The 19,003-nt window shown below is 39.5% G+C and overlaps 1 protein-coding gene across 1 annotated transcript in view; it reads right to left on the bottom strand.

Annotated features, from left to right (window-relative positions):
* The window catches only part of fer1l4 (fer-1 like family member 4), a 100,998-nt gene that overhangs the window by 57,241 nt on the left and 24,754 nt on the right, over positions 1-19,003 (bottom strand). The window contains exons 13-18 of the mRNA XM_088337525.1: positions 9,754-9,934; positions 8,701-8,887; positions 8,557-8,636; positions 8,318-8,437; positions 6,113-6,182; positions 2,268-2,362 (exon numbers count right to left, since the gene is read on the bottom strand). Coding sequence (XP_088193651.1) covers positions 2,268-2,362; positions 6,113-6,182; positions 8,318-8,437; positions 8,557-8,636; positions 8,701-8,887; positions 9,754-9,934 — 733 coding nt within the window. The remainder of the gene's footprint in view (positions 1-2,267; positions 2,363-6,112; positions 6,183-8,317; positions 8,438-8,556; positions 8,637-8,700; positions 8,888-9,753; positions 9,935-19,003) is intronic.

Below are 19,003 nucleotides of genomic sequence, written 5' to 3'. Positions count from 1 at the left end.
GCACATGATGGACATGTACTTCTATTTTTTTGTAATTATGGAACCATATATGCTTGTACCAGAGGTGGGTTGTAACGAGTTACATTTACTTGGGTAAGCTTTGGGACACTTTGTACTTCTGGGAGTATTTTTAAATCACTATACTTTTTTATTTTTACTTAAGTAGATTTGTGAAGAACAAACTGTACTCTTACGCTGCAACATTGATCTACATTAAACCCGTTAGTTAGATCCCCACGTAAGTACGGGCATCCCTCCTCCGCTTTTTGCCTTTCTACTTTTACTCAAGTAATTAGCTGGATGACTACTTTTTACTTCTAGTTGAGTCATGTTATACAAAAGTAACAGTATTTTTACTTGAGTAAAATTTATGGATACTCTACCCACCTCTAGCTAATACTTAAAAAATATAGCGCAGGTTCACAGATCATCGTTCACGTATCCCAACAACCACATTGTCACAGCACCAATGAAGATGCAACTATGGACAGCCTTCTCCACTGTTGAGGGCCCCTGACCTGTTCTTTGGACGTGGCAAAGTTGGCACTAGGCCACCAGAGAACAGATTTTTAATCCGCCATCCTATATTAGAAGTTTCAACAAAACAAGAAAAACGTTTTTGTTGATTTTATCAAGGCACGGCAAGGCGCTTTATAGGTCACCCTACGGAAGTACAACATGGGCCAGTAACCAGTTTAGACCATTGAACAACTATATGCCAATGCCAACAGTGCGGTACTTTTCAATGGTACCATTGGAGCGTAGTTTTAAAGCACTGTCGGTGTGAGACAAGGCTGCATCCTCTCTCCAACAATATTCAATGATACAAAAATTGCCTGAACACCGAGTCAAGTCGTGCAGGGTAAGAAAAATCTGTTTGGATTCCAATTTGATCGATTAGATCTGCATTAAAGCAAGGTAGACACTATCACGTTGAAGAAAATAGTCCCATGCACAACAACAGGGGTGAACAAGATTTAAATCAATAGCTCCTTCATTAAGTTTGACAGGAACCCGTAGCTGTGTTAAAGGAGATAAAATATTCATGTAAAACAAGGGTCTCCAACGGGGTGCTCACGGGCACCAGGTGGGTGCTACCTGAGTAGTCCAAAACTGCTTCCGATAATACACCATGGGTCTATGTGATTTTCTAGGAAATTTGATTTGAATAGATAAATAAATTGAATATAGATACAAAAATATACAGAACGCTAGGTCCTGTAATGTACTTTTGAGCCTTTAATATGTCACAAGCAAAGGACGTAACGCCATCGCCACAAAGTTTGTTTTTAAAAGCCACAAGTGATTCAACGCGTATTGTACGATGTGATCCTCAAATTTAGAAAACAAAATCGTTGTGATTTACGATATAATATCAGTATGGTCACAAGCCCCTGCCTATCTATGCCAAGGTGCGGCTGATTTCCTGATCTGCTGGTCTACTAGTGATCCCAAGAGCCAAGAAGAGAAGAGCCAACGATCCGCAGGTCCAAGAGCGTTCTCCATTCAGGCCCTGGTGCTGTGGAATGCTCTTCCCCCTGAGATTCGATCTGCAACCTCAGTGGAGATGTTTAAATCTAAACTGAAAACACTTCCATTTCATAGCATATGAATAACCTATATGTTATGTTGACCATATCTGTGTATTATTTGCCCTCATGTAGGTTTTAGATCAGGGGATGGTGTCATAATAGTCTGTGGTCTGTGAGGCCCCTTTGAGACTCTTTGTGATTAAGGGCTATACAAATAAACATGACTTGACTTGGAGTGGGATGGCGCTTTACATCTAAAAACAAAGGCGACCACATGATGAAAGTGCTGTATCTGAGTCAGATCAGGAGGCTTTTCCTGCTACTGGTAACAATGGAAACCAGTATCTGTTGTGTGAGGTTCCTGCGGGGCAACGCCAGCCTGAAGGCCCCATGGTACTGATTAGCTAATTGGGCAGACCTTGTCCTCATTGAGACTCTGTCCGTGTCGAGTCGTCTGATGTAATACCCGTCCAAGAAATTCCAGTTACGCCTTGAGTTGTAATTGAGACTTTGCATCATTACCAGCCTTGTTTTTAAATGGATTGTGTTTTTTGTTGTTGGCTTCGTTCTTCCTTCCTCTTCGAAGTGCCTTATGCTTTATTTTCTCCTTCCCCATGTGTCTGCACTGGAATCCTGTCCCGTAAACCCTAACACGGTGCATATGGGGGAGCAAACCCCTGCCCAAAGGGATCCGTGAACCTTGAACATCTTTTTGACTTTTTTGTCAGCACTGACCTCCGACAGTGGGTGAACCTCCTGCACGTCCACGGTCACGGCCTCTGGCACTTCCACTGCTCCTTCCCCGGATTCATCTCCTAATTGATCAAAAACTAATGTGAAGCGAAAGCGACATTTTTGAGCGTCCTTTCAGTCTGAATCATCGGATTTTTAAATCTTAGAAGAAAGAAGCTTTAATTGTTTAAAGGAAAAATGTGAATATCTTTAAATATCCCAATATAGGAGAATTATTTTCTTTGTCCAGTGGCGACAGATGACTTCTATGTGTGCACAGGAAAAAAAAATCATTCACAAAATCTAAACAAAACAGATTTTTATTAAGGGTGGACGGATTGATCCGAAAATCAATATTATACATACTGAGCGAGTACTTGGAACTTATCTATACTTTTGTCTTAGAATCGATACTGTATTACCATTTCAACTATTACTATGATAATGTTGTGAGTGTATCATAAGATTATACCTTTCAAATTCAATTTAATTGTATTTACACTTTATTTGTACTACTGGCTTTTTTATCAAGATATTGTGAAATGAGAGGTATTATAGTTGTTTTAGTCTTGATTTTTGTTCTGAAAAAGTTGTAGTACTAGCACTATTTTATTTTTTTATTTTTACATTGGATTGTGTACACTGTTTGAACTTTGAGTTCATTTTAAAAAATATTGTGCAATTTAAGGTATAGTTGTCATGTTGACTTAGACATATTTGTATTTTCATTACATTGCTGCTATTTTTTTGTTTGACTCTCTTGACTTTTGTTCTGAAACAGTTGTAATTAAAAAAAAGAAAGTTTCTTTTTCATACTGTTAATCTTTGCATTATAGGTATTTCATATAAAAAATAGAACATTTTTAGTTCCGAACATCGTTGTGCTGTTTTATCTTAATCATAATCTAATTCAAGCGGGGTGGTTCAAATATTCAATAATCATGACAATTCCAAGCAAATAGTATAGGTATCGGTATAGATTTACTTGGACCAGATTGCTATCAAAATTCCAAGTATGTTTTCATCCTCCGTACTTTTTAAAGAAATGCATAATTTTACAAGAACGAATATGCCAACAAATACTTTTGACTTAAAGGAATATTGCGTATAATTTAGCGCCTCCTAATGGTAAAAAACTTCATCAAGATAATTGATTATAAAAATTTGGAAAAATACATGAACTATCAATCATTTTTTAAATACTAGTAGGAATTTACTTTACATAACATGAGGCTCACTTAGAGCAGTGTTTTTCAACCAGTGTGCCGGGGCACACTAGTGTGCAATGTTCCCTCTAATTTTCCATGGGTCTGAGCATTCACACAAAGTCGGTGAGCAACGCTTGAAACAACAGTGAGCAACAGCAATCCCAAGTGAGGCAACTAAGTCATTATCAAACATGTCCAAAACTTGACATCAAGTTATATTTTGCTGAGTACTGACATTTTTGGGGGCTTATCTAGTCTGTTCCACGATACACAACTGTATTTAATCACACTTTTTAGTGGAAGTACAATGTTGGCAACAAAATTGACTTGGTATAATTGGAAATGATTTCATTGCAACACAAACTTTTTCTTCTTTTTCCCTGTTTTTTCAAATTTTTTTAATACCTTTAAAAATAAATCTCATTGTGTTTATTTTTTCCTAGCTGTTACTTTTTTATTTTTGTTCCCTATTTACATTTTTTCCTTTGTTTCTTTCTTTTCTTTTTTTCTGGCTTTTTTCTGACTTTTTCCGTCTTTTTTTTCTTCCTTTTGTTTCTTTTTTTCTTAACTTTTCACTACTTTTTCATTTTGGTATTTTTTTCTTTTTTGTTCAATTCTCCCTTCCTTTAAGTCATTTTGTGCATAATTTTACATAATATTTGGTCAAATAGGGATGAAAGAAGCAAAAACAACCAGAAGAGCCGTTTAAGACCCGAAAGAGTTGGTTCCTATTAGTGAGCCGAGCCGAAGAAGCCGGTTCTCGAAAAACTGCGCTAGATAGATTTTCTTGTGCGCAGAGAAAGTGCGAGCAGTGCGCGATTGCGCACGCGCGCAGCTTAGATGGAACATTGCTAGTGTGCCGCTGAAATTTGACCAATTTTCTCTTTCCAAAAAATCAGGCCATTATTTAGTATTTTTGCCATCTTCAGACGAAGAACTGTAATAGACATCCATATCAGTAGGTGGCAGTAGATTTTTATATACTTTTTATGCACTAATTATCTGCTCATAAGGAAGCACAGTACATTTAATAACTTAATTTGTTTAACAAAGTAGTTTAAGATTGCACTGTAAAAAATAAAAACGTAAATAAAGCACATCATTCTTTTTCATTTTAAAAATTATTTTCATTTTTTTTTAATATACTAATTATCTGCTTATGACGTAGTACAGTGAAATATTTGACATAACTTCATTTTGAAACATTTTCGACGGACAGTGTGCCTCGTAACTTTTTTATGAATAAAAGTGTACCTTGGTTCGAAAAGGGTTGAAAAACACTGACTTAGAGGGAGCTATCATGATCGGCTGACAGAAAACAAAAAACCTTGTGAAAGAAAATGAAAAGCAAAATGGTGCGTTTTGGTCACTTTACAGTTTGTAATCTTCCGAGTGCTTTCTAGCACTCGTTTTCGGTTGCACTACACAATACATCAACATGTAGAGGTTATGTAATACAAAGCATTCCTTGAGAAAAAACAAAAACTAAATTATACCAATGTTTGTTTTTGTAGGGCAAAAAAAGACGTAGAAACCAACAATTCTTTCAAATATTTCAACTACTGACTTTATAAAACCTTTGTGGTGACGGTACAGTGTCCTGTGTTCTACAAAACTCCCTTTAATGTGACCTAAACTGCCAAAATGAGTCACAAGTTACAACGTTCTTTTTTTAGCTACAGGTTAATAACAGAAAAACAAGACAAAATCGTGAAAAAAAAAATTCATTTTTTAAATTTTTCGCTAATTCGAAGGATATGACATTCGTAAACACAATCCCTGAGTTTTATGAATAGGGAACATAACAAAAGCAGCGATTAAAGTCAAATATTTCCGTTTAAAAAAAAAAAATTCAAATATGTGCTAAAAATGTCTTTCACTCTGTTGGTCTAATTCTTTTTCTTTTTCTATTTTTTTCTAAATATTTGTATGTTTTTTTATGTATAAAATTAATCTTTAAAATTATACTATCCCTTAAACTGTAAAACATTTTAATCACATCACACCAAGAAAAGTAAAGACTTTAAATGTGATTTTTTTTGTCATTTTAACTAAAATAAGGTGGACAGAAGGCTGTTATTCAAATGGTCATATCTTCAAAATAGTTCATCGTAAAGCATTGACTGTGGTATCATCCATCCATTATCTGCACCGCTTATCCTCAGCAGGGTTGCGGGAGTGCTGGAGGCCATCCCAGCTATCTTCAGGCAGTGGGCAGGGCACACAAAGTCAGACCACTCAATCGCTCATTCACACCTAGGGACAATTTGGACCGGCCAATTAACCTAACATGCATGTTTTCTGGAATGTCGGAGGAAACCGGAGTGCCCGGAGGAAACCCATGCAAGCACGGGGAGAACATGCAAACTCCACACAGGAGGTTTGATTCATGACCCCAGAACTGTGCCGCACACAGGGTAACCACTGCGCCGCCATGCTGCCCACTGTGGTATCATTTTTAAGCTAATTTCTTGTATTTTCAATTAATAATAAAAACCCAATTTGACATTTGCGTCTCTGTGACTCATTTTGGTATATCAGGTCACCTATGTCCACTCAAAGGTTGAAGCACAGTGAGATATCTTTCAAAATTATGTTTAAGAGATTCAACTTTGGTGTTTAAACAATTGTTTTTCTTACCTTCATTTTTCTTTTCTTTCTTTTTGCCTCGCTTCTTTCTCAGTCCCAACCTGCCCATTGTGCCTTTTACCTTCAACAGAATAATACAAGAACAATACTTTAGCACAGTGGTCGGCAACCACTGGGTCGTGGACCAATGCTGACCGGCTCACACAGAAAGACCACACAGAAATTATATATATATATATATATATATATATATTAATATTTATTTAGATTGAAGTCAAAACGCGCCCGTTCCCCCCATTATGGAGCCTCGCCAGGGGAGCCCACCCCACTATTTGAGAACCACGGCGCTAGGTCAATCAGGGTGGGGAATGGTCAACTACGTCATGCTAGAACAGATGTCTTCAACTTTTTTTCAAGCTGAGAGATACTTTTTTTATTTACTGATTAGCGCAATCAGACGCCCAAGTACTTGATACGTTTTTACTATGTTAATAACAGGTTATTTATTTGAAGTAGCATCAAATAGCCAAATTAATTTTATTAGAAGATCACAATGACCAGGCACCGGTCAGCGGACACCTCAGTTGTCCTTAGAGGGGCCCCACGTTGGAAACCCCTGTGCTAAAACCACTGTAAACAAGCTTGCCATTATATAAAAACTTTTGGCAACAAAGTTGGAGTATGCATGAATCCCTAAGTCAAGAACACGACACAAAGACCACATAACGTTAAAATTTGGTGAGTTTGTACTTTGAAATCTTGGACCAGAGTGTGTTGTTATGAGCACATATGCCGCAAAGTTCAGAGTTACCGGGGTCAATTCCAGTTATCTGCCCCCTTGAGTGGAGTTTGCATGTTCTCCCTGGACCTTTGGCCACTCCAGTTTCCTACCACATTCCAAAAACATAGCTGGGATAGACCCAGCACCTCAGCAACCCACGTTAGGGTAATCAGTTCAGAAAATGAATAAATGTGATTTCGGTTTGATGTTACCACCCGATCTCAACTCCTGCCTTTCTGAAATAAAATAATGGTTCACCTTTAACTTCCAAAAACTAAACAATATCAAAACTGAACTACTTCTCATCTGCATTAAATCCACCCTTTCTAAAGTTGACTCCTTCTCGCCTTCCAGTGACAATTCCTCAGTTTTTCCCTCCCCTCTGTTCAAGAGTCTGGGTGTCATCCTCGACAGCACACTCCTTTAACTCTCAGATAAATAACATTATCCGGTCGGCTTACTTTCACCCGCGCTCCATTAATTGTCTACGTCCCTTCCTCACCCCCCAAACCACTGCCATCCTCGTCCATAGCCTTGTCACCTCACACCTCTATTACTGCAATTCCCTCCTCTACGGTTTACCTCAAAAGTCCCTCGATAAACTTTAGCTGGTCCATAACTCTGCTGCACGCATCATCACCAAAACCTCCTCTCGCCATCACATTACCCCTGCCCTTCAGCAAATCCACAAGCTCCCAATCAACCATAGAATCAACCACAAAGTCCTCCTCTACACCAAAATGGCCATTTACAACCTTACCTCTCTCTACCTTTCAAACCTCCTTCACATTGCCACGCCATCCCACATCCTCAGATTATTCTCCTCCCTCCATCTCACTCTCCCCGCTGCCCGTCTCAGCTCCATGGAGAGCAGAGCTTTCAGCCGCTCTGCCCCCAAGCTCTACAACTCATTGCCGCCTGACCTCCAGAATTCTGCCACCCTGTCCACCTTCAAATCCGGACTCAAAACCCATCTCTTCAGACTTGCCTTTTCATAGTCATCTGCCTCACATACGGCCCCCTTTTAAATCTACTGTGTTTTTATTTGCTATTTATTACTTAGTTGTTTTATTTTTGTTTTGTTCTTGCTTTATTGGTGTTTGGTGCTCTATGTACAGGGACCTTGGGTGTCCTAAAAGGCGCTTTGAAGTAGAATGTATTATTATTTTTATTATTGTCATTATTATTACTATTATTATTATCACGAAGACATCTAAATGTTCCACATGACTAAACAGTTCATTTATGCTCATTATATCATTATTATGATTCTTATTATTATTATAAATGTTGTAATAGTTATTATTATTAGTGTTATCGTTATTTTAGAAAAAGTACAAACATGTTAAATGCCACACTTGGGCCTGGCCGAAAACGAACCGGTCCATGATACAGAAAAGATTGCCGAAAACGGCTTTAGCAGACATTTAGCCTCCTCGTGGATCTCAAATGATTGTAATGGATCCTAATACCACTGCGAGCGGGACAGAGCTGTCGGTGGTGATAGCGGATGATGAGGCGTAAATCTCCACCGAGAGCGACAGGAGGATACGACCACGGTAAAAGATTCCCTCAGCGAGGCCCTCATTCAAAGCCTGGAAAAGACAATAATGGCGAGTCAGCATTATCCTCATTCTACTTTCTAGTGTTTATATTTTCTGGAATTTCAAAGCCAAGAGTGACACCAAAAGAAGGAGATGCCATTAGCAGTTACCTGGTGGACGTCTCCGAGGGTAGAGTTCTGAGGAGAACCATACAGATTGACCCAGCATGGTCCAAAGGAGGGGTTAAAACCTGTGGATGGAAACTTCCACGTTGAAGAGCTCAAATCTGTAAATATAATGATGTTAGCTTGTACCATTTCTCGTGGGGTCTGAAATCTGCCGTAGGTCTAGAAAGTGGGTGGCCAGAGCAGTGTCTCCCATCTTGGTATCGTCAAGGACCTGGACTCTAATCCTCTGGGCTAGAGGTGGAAACTGTTCAATGAAGGAGATCTCCTCATTCCAAACGGGGTAACTGGTGGCATTGGCGACAGATGTCTCACCCTGAGAGGTATAAATTCAATCAAATTGTATTTATACAGTACTGTATCCTTTGCGGATCTCCCCCCCAAAAAAGAGCTACATTAGTTTTGATCAATCATTGTGCATTTTATGTACTTACAGTATATATTAGTGCAATGATTGATCGGTTGATTAATGTCGCTGACCAAGATCGCAAAACAATGCATGCAACGGAAATCAAAACTCGGCTGGCGGCGTCGAGAACACCAAAACCCAACCACTAGAACATCAGTTGTACAGATATCCCACTACAAGGGATTAGATTTCATCCCATTATCATGCTATTTTAACCCACGGTGCTAGAAACGAATGTTAGAGAATGAAAAAACATAGTCCTCCTGAAGATATTAAAATGCAAAAAAGGACGACAAGGGAAACATCTCTTTGGTGTATCTGATGACGAATCGCACTTTGCATTTATTTATATATTTCGGAACGACTTTTTATTCTCTCCATTCTCTAACATTCGTTTTTGGTACCAAGTAAAAATAGTATAATAATGAGATAAAATCGAATGCTTTTTCATATGTTGCCTGTATTACTGGTGGTCTAGTGCTTAGGTTTCAGTACTCTCACTGCAGCTTTCCGTGTTAAATTCTTGTGGCAAAAAACGTGTTACGATTTTGGTCAACGATGTTTTTCTATCGATCAATAATTGCACAAATTCGGTCAAACTTTGTAGTATCGCACGAGAAGAAATACTTAGTGCATTTCAAATTGTATCATACATAAATGACACATGGGGTTATAAGGCACACTTTCACATTTCTGAACAATTATGGGTATTTAGGTGTGCCATATAATCCCGAACATACAGAACCTTTCACATAGTGCAGATTGAAGGGTACCTGTTGTCCAGCAAAAGTGACTTGGACATAAGGATCAATGAAGACCATTCTGTCCGTGACTTTGGACATTTTGCCCATCAATCCCGCATCCATAGTGGGCAGGCCTTCTGCCTTGTAGACCCGCACTCGAAATCTAGCCCAAGGGCGCTCGGTAGGCATACCGCGAGGAAGCATAAGGTTTCTGTTGGGAACAAAATTGATTTAAAGTGTCAAGTGTTGAATTGATTTAAAATGTAACCCCATATTCCAAGTGACAAACCTACTTGAAATTTGGTGGTAATCAAACAGTCTGTTTCAGATGGATGATTATATGAGTCTAACAGAAACTAACAGCTATGAATAAACCCTACAATAGTTCTCCCTGGTCCAGTCAGACATGACTTCTTCAGCAGGGTTTTGGGTGGCTTACTCGTAATCTGGGTTGGGCAAGTTACTTTTAAAAATTAACTAGGTGTAGTTACTCACTACTTCTTCTAAAAAGTAACTGAGTTAGTAACTAAAATACTCCATAGTAAATTTAAATAGTTACCAGAGAAAGTGACTACTTCTGTAACTTTAAAAAGAAGTTGTATATCAAAGAATTGGAAATTTTCTGAGCAATATTAAATAATGTTTTATTTTTTGGGCGCCTTTAGTCCTTCCAAAGATGACGGCATTACCCCGTTTTCCAGTCCCTTTCAAAATTTCTCTCCCCGGGTGACAATTACCCACTTCTATCATAAATACTCCAAACTTCCACTTTCGTTGCTGATTTGTTTTGTTTCCTGAAGACATTGATTTGCCAAGTCAAGTCAAGTTAAGTCATGGTTATTTGTGTAGCGCTTAATCACAGGGAGTCTCAAAGAGCTGCACAGACCACAGATCATTGCAAACCACAGACTATTATTACACCATCCCCTGATCTAAAACCTTGCCAAGAAGACAAGCCTCAGCTCCAATGTGCCCTCTAAACTGCGCGCGTGCGCAATCGTGCAATGCCCGCACATTCTCAGCGCACAAGAAAATCTAGCTAACTCACAAAAATCAGGGCTCGAAATTGCCAATTAAGAAGCGAATTAAGTTAAGGTGCATGAAGGTAAAAATACACGGGTTCCCCTGACGCTGTTTTCCAAATGCGGTATTTTGAAGTCAATGTCAAAGTAGAACGAAGTTGAGTAAAGTCAGTAGAGTTTTTCGAGAACCGGCTTCTTCGGCTCGGCTCACTAAAAAGAACCGGCTCTTTCGGTTCCCAAACAGCTCTTCAGGTTGTTTTTGCTTCTCTAATCCCTACACAACAAAATTGTGCACAAAATGACTTAAAGGAAGGGGGGTAAATAGAACAAAAAAGAAAAAAAATACCAAAATGAAAAAGTAGTGAAAAGCTGAGAAAAAAAGAAACAAAAGGAAGAGAAGAAAGAAGGAAAATTTCAGAAAAAAAGCCAGAAAAAAAAGAAAAGAAAGAAACAAAGGAAAAAAAGGAAATAGAGAACAAAAATTAACAGCTAGGAAAAAAATAAACACAATGAGATTTTTTAAAGGAATTACAAAAAAATAGAAAAAAAACAGGGAAAAAGAAGAAAAGGTTTGTGTTGCATTCAAATAATTTCCAATTATACCAAGCCAATCTTGTTGCCAACATTGTACTTCCACTAAAAATATGATTAAATACAGTTCTGTATCGTGCAACCGACTAAATAAGCCCCCAAAAATGTCAGTATTATTCGACAAAAGATACCAGGAAAAAAAGGAATGGAAATCTTGTGAAATAATTGTTGTAAAAACAAATGACGTTTTTAGGCCGAACAACCTTTGCAATACTACATCAATCAATTCATTCAAAAGTGAATTTTTTTTTTTTTGCATTGCCGGAAACTCAGCAAAATGTAACTTGATGACACGTTTGGACATGTTTGATAATGACTTAGTTGCCACACTTGGGATGGCTGTTGCTCACTGTTGTTTCAAGCGTTGCTCACCGACTTTGTGTGAACGTTCAGACCCGTGGAAAATTCGAAGGAACATTGCTCAGCTCCCATAACTTTTTCTTCGGTTCCCTACTCGTTCCAAGCTCATCGACTCTGAGATCTTGCACTCCAGCCATCTTAAATTTCACAATTTTTGCCACCCCAAGACCCCCTCTCAAGTTTCCCTTTCAAGTCTCCCTCCCGAGTTTCTATCCCAGGTCTCCCCTCCTCAGCAGTCCCAAGACCTTCCTCGCCAGCCATCTTCTTTAAGGTACTCCCAAATATTATTTTCAATATCTGTGCCATCCCAAGACCACCTTCTCAAGTTTCTCTCAAGTCTGCCCCTCTTGACAGTCCCCCCCTTGTCCCAAGACCTTCATCACCAGCCATTCTCTTAAAGGCTCTCCCAAATCTCCTTTTAAGACAGCCACCATCCCAAGATTACCTCTCAAGTTTCCCTCCATGAAGATTTACACTTAAGAGCGCACGCATTATATCCCTCAAATGCTCCCACATGCACATTCTCTCTCTCTCTCTCTCTCTCTGTCTCTGTCTCCCTCTCTCGCCCTCTCTCTCTCTATCTATCTATCTATATCTGTCTCTCTGTCTCTCTGTCTCTCTCTCTCTCTCTCTCTCTCTCTCTCTCTCTCTTTCTCTCTCTCTATCTCACACATACACACACAAACATGAACACTTTTTCACACAATTTCACATACTCTTTCTGTCAACCACCCCTCTCTCTCATACACACACTTTCTCTCACATATAGGAGTAGCTCAGAAAGTAGTGTCTTGGGACCAAGAGCTCAAGAAATTTCCTCGCAAATACTAATGTAAGATGGGAATTCCGACCAATTTTAGAGAACCGGCTTTTTCGGCTCGGCTCCCAAACGGCTCTTTAGACTGTTTTTGTTGCACAGTTCTGAGTTCATGGGGTCAAACATTCCTGGATGGAGTTTGCATGTTCTCCCCTTGCCTGTGTGGGTTTACTCCGGGCACTCCGGTTTCCTCTCACTTTCCAAAGTGGAAAGGTGAGATGGCACAACATTCATTTGGACAGGTAACTTAAAATTAGTTTTACCTGGTTATATCAGTATCAGAAATTATTTTCCCCCCATTTTATTAACACTCCACTTATTGAAACATGAATATTTTGTTTGTTTGTTTGTTTGTACATGATTCAATTGTTTGTTTGTTTGTACATGATTCAAATTGAATCTTTTCTTCCGGCGCCGTCACGAATGGCAGCCACTCCAGCAGCTCCCGTGTTATTTTTGATTGTTCTCGATTGTTCGATTGTTCTCGATTGTTCTTAGCTCAGGGATGCTGCTGGAAATGTGAATTTCCCTTCGGGGATGAACAAAGTATCTATCTATCTATCTATCTATCTATCTATCTATCTATCTATCTATCTACCTAATTGGGCGGTTTAAATTGTCCCTAGGTGTAAATGAGCGAGTGAGTTGTCCGTCTCTGTGTGCCCTGCGACTCGCTGGCCACCAGTTCAGGATGTCCCTGGCCCACTGCCCGGAGATGGCTGGGATGGGCTCCAGCACCCCCGCAACCCTACTGAGGATAAGCGGTGCAGATAATGGATGGATGGAAAAAACTCCAAAAGAAGACAATTTAACCCTTTTTTTAAATCCAACAAAACAGAATCCCTGAAATAAAATTTCTTATAAATCAATAACAAGAAAAAAGGCGTTTTGGAGGGAACCAGCTGTTTATTTATGGTTAGCCGGCTCCCTTCGTTCACTTCAAGAGTCTGCGCATAAAGCTGTTTTGTTTGCGAACGACATGAGTTGCCGCACTAATGACAACAGCAACATTTTTTGCGACTCAGCCCTTATTTGCCTTTTCTTTTGGCACAATAGTAAACACTATATTCATAATCGATATGTATCCATATGGTAGTTGTTATTTTGAATGGTGACATGTTCTGAAACGACGTGACTTAAACAACTCGAAGGCGAGCGCAAAGAAAGGATTTTATTCAAAATAACGCACCGCTTTTGACCGTCAGTACCGGTAACAGCATTGTAACGCCGGAGAAAATGATTCGTTTGATTACCCCGTTATTCCAAAAAATAATGACAATACGTAACGGCATTATTTATAACGGCAGTATTCCCATCACTGGTAATGATACACAAGCTAACTAGATCCAGTGTTTCTTTTTGTACTACACTTGCTCCACATTTTTGTAAATATTCATATTGGACAACTTTTGTCTTATAAACATTTCTGTTAATAAAAATGAAACTAAATGGTGGTTTGTAACTAAAATCACACAATCCCTGTGTCTTTTAAAGCAAGGGTCCTTAAAGTGACAATGTTTCCAATTGTAGTGCCTAAGGGATCTTTAACTTTTCAAAAAAAAAATATTCTTGAAGTCTGTCTTTTGAAGACATCTGGAAAACTTAAACAAAATGAGCCTAAATTAATGTTTGAAACTAAAATGACTGAATCTCGATCTTTTAGAGCAACATGGCGGCGCATGGATGCATGCTTGCGGCTAGTTGCTCTCCAGCTAATCTTCTATTTATTGCCGTTCTCTTGTCTTTTTTGCTTTCACTTTTGGACACATGTGTGGCCAAAAACACTTACATTAGGGACGAACTTATTCGGTTGGGTGGGCGTCTAAATTTCGACTTTTCGGGCACTTTTTATACCGCCTATGATATACCGAGCGAACTTCAAAGAGATCCGGCATCCTTGTGGACCGCTATTCCTCTTAATAAACGACGACAGCGGCGCCGTAAGGACAGAAAACAGAAGCGTGGTTGCCGTGCAGGTAGATGTGTGAAGCGTGCGAAGTCTAAGCAGCAAGATGGACGCGAGGATGTAACTAATTCCACCATTCATTCCTCGCCGGACAACCGAAGCTTTACACTCAGCGCGCACGAAAAGCAACAACCGCGGCATCTTTTGAAGATCTCGACAAAGACTACAAAGAGCTCAGCTAAGTCAAATGATTCAGCAAAGCTAAAATTTGGTCTGTTAAATATTAGATCGCTTGCTCCAAAAGCTTTACTTGTTGATAACATTATTCGTGATTATAAACTTAACTGTATGGGTCTTTGTGAAACCTGGTTACGCCCGGATGAGTATTTAGCGCTAAATTATGCTTCTCCCCCAGACTACGAGAGTAGCCATGTAGCACGCACGTCAAAAGAGGGTGGCGGTGTCGCGCTCATTTCTGAAAAAACGCTCAAATTTAATCCTCGTACCTCTAATAATTACAAGGCGTTTGAGGCTCTTTTGATGCGGTCCTCTCTATTGTCAATTTATGTAATAACTATCTATCGCGCACCTGGGCCGTACACAACTTTCTTAGACGAATTTGCTGAACTATTGTCTGAACTAGTAACCTATGCAGACAAAATTATAATTATGGGGGACTTTAACATTCATATGAACTCCCCACTCAGTTCACTTACTATTGCGTTTAATTCTCTAATTGATGCATTTGGTTTTAATCAACTGGTTGATTTGCCAACCCATAAAGATGGGAGCACGCTAGACTTGATTCTGACTCGAGGAGTTTTAACCTCAAACATCATGGTGTTACCGTGTACTACCGTTATCTCGGATCATTATTTAGTTACATTTGAGGTGCTAGCTAAAAGTAGTGTTAAAAAAGCTGAAGGATTTAGCGGACGCAATATAAGCACTGGCACAGTTTCTGAGCTCTTTGAACTACTTCCTGGAGCAGTTGCATCCTTTCCTTCATACAATGGCCCGATAGACTCACTCATAAATGATTTCAATACCACCCTGACTAGTGTCCTGGATTCAATAGCGCCCATGAAGCTAAAATCACGTCCTAAAAGACGCACGCCTTGGTTTACTGATGAAACTAGAACCCTTAAACAAGAATGCAGGAAATTGGAAAGAAAATGGCGCACGACCAAGCTTGAGGTTTTCCATCAAACATGGTGTGACAGCTTGTTAAAGTATAAAGCAGCCCTTGCCTCTGCAAAATCGGCCTATCTTTCGAAGGTAATTGCGTCTCAAAAGAACAATCCCAAAGCACTTTTTGAAACTGTAGCATCGCTTACAAGGCAACAGACTACTGCAGATAGTTCGACGCACTCTGCTCATGACTTAATGGTCTTCTTTACTAAGAAGATTCAATGCATACAGGAAGAAATTGCTAAAGAAATTATTAATACCACACATACTAAAGGGCTGAAATCTACAGATGCACGACAGGGTGGCTGTCCTGGGAAATTGTCCTGTTTTAGTGAATTGTCACTTGATGATCTCAAACAGGTGGTGAATGCGGCCAAACCGACAACTTGCCAGTTCGACCCGCTCCCAGGTTTACTTATTAAAAGTCTTTTTGGCGTCCTTGGACCTTCAGTTCTAAATATTATAAACATATCACTCTCCTCAGGTGTAGTTCCAGCAGCTTTTAAGTCCGCCGTTATTAAACCCACACTGAAAAGACCCAACCTTGATCCAGAAATCTTAAGTAATTATAGACCTGTGTCAAACCTACCTTTCCTCTCTAAAGTACTTGAAAAAGTAGTGGCACAGCAGCTAAATGTTTTCATATCCGAGAATAACCTTTTTGAATCCATGCAATCAGGATTCAGGGCTAACCACTCTACTGAGACAGCTCTGATCAAGGTAACAAATGATCTCCTACTGGCAATGGATTCTGGCGCTTCATCACTTTTGCTGCTGCTGGATCTTAGTGCTGCTTTTGACACAGTGCGCCACAATATCCTACTAGAACGGTTGGAAAAATGGATTGGTCTCTCAGGAACCGTCCTCTCGTGGTTCAGATCCTACCTCTCAGATAGGACACACTGTGTTAAATATGGTGAAATGACATCTGAGCCCTTTAATGTTACCTGCGGTGTTCCGCAGGGTTCAGTGCTTGGCCCCCTTCTTTTCAGTATTTACATGCTTCCATTAGGTGATATTATTCGCAAGTACAATATCAGATTCCACTGCTACGCAGACGACACTCAACTATATCTTCCGTTGGAGGAATCTCACACACTAAACTGTGGAAATTTGGAGGCCTGCCTCATTGAGATAAAAGAGTGGATGTCACTCAATTTCTTGCGTCTTAACTCTGAAAAGACCGAAATGTTAGTCATTGGTCCTTCTAAATGCCGTGATATATTCTCAAAAACTGCTGTGAACATTGACAAATGTCACATCACACAGAGTGACTCAGTTAAAAATTTAGGTGTCATATTTGACCCTGATCTATCCTTTGAAATGCATGTAAAGAAAACTACTAGAACCGCTTTCTTCCATCTTCGTAACATTGCTAAAATCCGTTCAATACTGTCTCAGTCTGATGCGGAAATTATAATTCATGCGTTTGTCACCTCCCGTCTCGATTACTGTAATGCACTACTCTCTGGTCTCCCGAAGTCTAGAATCAAGTCACTTCAGCTGGTACAAAATGCCGCAGCGAGGCTTTTAACTAGGACAAAAAAGTACGATCACATAACACCGATTTTGGCTAACCTGCATTGGCTCCAAGTTAGCCATAGATGTGATTTCAAGGTTCTCTTAGTATTGTACAAAATCATACATGGACTTGCTCCCTCTTATCTTTCAGATCTGATTTGCCCCTACGTCCCGGTCCGAAGCCTACGATCTGAGAGTGCCGGTCTTCTGGTGATCCCAAGAGCAAAGAAGTGTTCTGCTGGTTCGAGAGCGTTCTCCATCCGGGCACCGGTGCTGTGGAATGCTCTTCCCCCTGAGATCCGATCTGCAACCTCAGTGGAAATGTTTAAATCTAAACTTAAAACTCACTTCTACTCCATAGCATATGAATAACCTACTCTTCTCGTCGGCTGAAAAATAGTCTGTGTAATATAGTGTAATAATCTGTGAAGCCCTTTGAGACTCTTCGTGATTTAGGGCTATACAAATAAAAATGACTTGACTTGACTGGGTCCCCAAACCACTAAAACACGCTTCGCGAGAGTTTGTGACAAGAGACAAGTTTGTGTCCTTGTTTGCTTAGCATGCAGCTCAATGTGAGATTTTACGTTTCAATAGCAACCATAGTGTTTTGCAATGTTTTGTTGCAAAAAGCTTGTTGCCATGTCATGTTATGTTATGTTGGTGCGGTGTTACAATGACACCCAAATAAAGTTGCACAGGATTACACAGTAGACATATGGTTATAATGTTATTAGTATACTTAAGATTAATATTAAAATATTATCATCATTGATATTAATATTATGCTCAAAATATGGCCCAGGGCCATAGTTTTAGAGTACAGGTCTAGAACAACTTTTGTTGGATCTGTCAACCAAATCTCATGTTGCAAAAGAATTTGGCCTTGGGTACTGAATTTTTTTTCACATTTAACTACACAAATTTCCTCTGACATGATCTCGTATTAAAGAGACAGTTTGACAGAGTAATCAACTGTAATGGCTTTATCCTTTATAGTATACTTTCTTTAGAAAATATTAGTTCTTGTAAGTATGGAGAATGTTTGGTTTTAGTGTGTTTTACTTTTGTATGTTTAATGTGCGCAAAAGTGTGCGCCTAACACTAAGCTAACTTTAAGCTAACGCTAAGATTTTCTTTTATGTATAGAGAACATTTGTGTGGTACAGTATTAGTTTGTGTTTATTTTCAGGTTTTATCTACCTCAAAATGCTTTAACTACACAACTATCAGCGTCATCAGCCATTTAAGTAAAATTACGCTAAAGTTCCTACTAAACAGACTGAAACCACAGGCTGAAAACATCCAAGCCGAAGAACAGCCAGGTTTCAGGGAGGAATGGAGCACCAGAGAGCAGATTTTTAATCTGCGCTTCCTGTGTTAGAAGTTTCAACAACACCAGAGAAAGCGCTATCACGTCCGGAGTGGATTTCAAGGAAACATTTGATAGAGTATAGCAAGCCTCTTTGAGGGCCATCATGCGTAAGTACAACTTGGGCCAGGAACTTGTTCAGAATATTGAACAGCTGTACGCCAATGCCAACAGTCTGGTTCTGATATATGGGACCATGGAGCATAGTTTCAAACCAAAGTCTGTGTGAGACAAATCTGCATTCTTTCTCCTACTTTATTCACCATCTCCCTAAAGAGGTTAATGACCAAAGCTCTGGACCAACATGAAGGTACAGTCAGCATTGCGGGCAGAACGTCACTAACCTCTGTTTTGCTGGTGATATTGCCGGACTGGCAGGAGAAGAACAGGAACACAGAGAGAAAATTTTGTGTGGTGTTAGTTTTTGCTGGTTTTGTATGTTTACTCTAGCCAGTGGTGTCAAATTCAAATGGATGGAAGAGCAATACAAACATAAAATG

The sequence above is a fragment of the Urocampus carinirostris genome, chromosome 6, assembly GCF_059441175.1.
Source record: "Urocampus carinirostris isolate Australia breed hairy pipefish chromosome 6, RoL_Ucar_1.0, whole genome shotgun sequence".
Taxonomy (NCBI): domain Eukaryota; kingdom Metazoa; phylum Chordata; class Actinopteri; order Syngnathiformes; family Syngnathidae; genus Urocampus; species Urocampus carinirostris.
The sequence above is the reverse complement of the archived record's forward strand: the minus strand, read 5'-3'. Positions and strand labels throughout refer to the sequence as shown.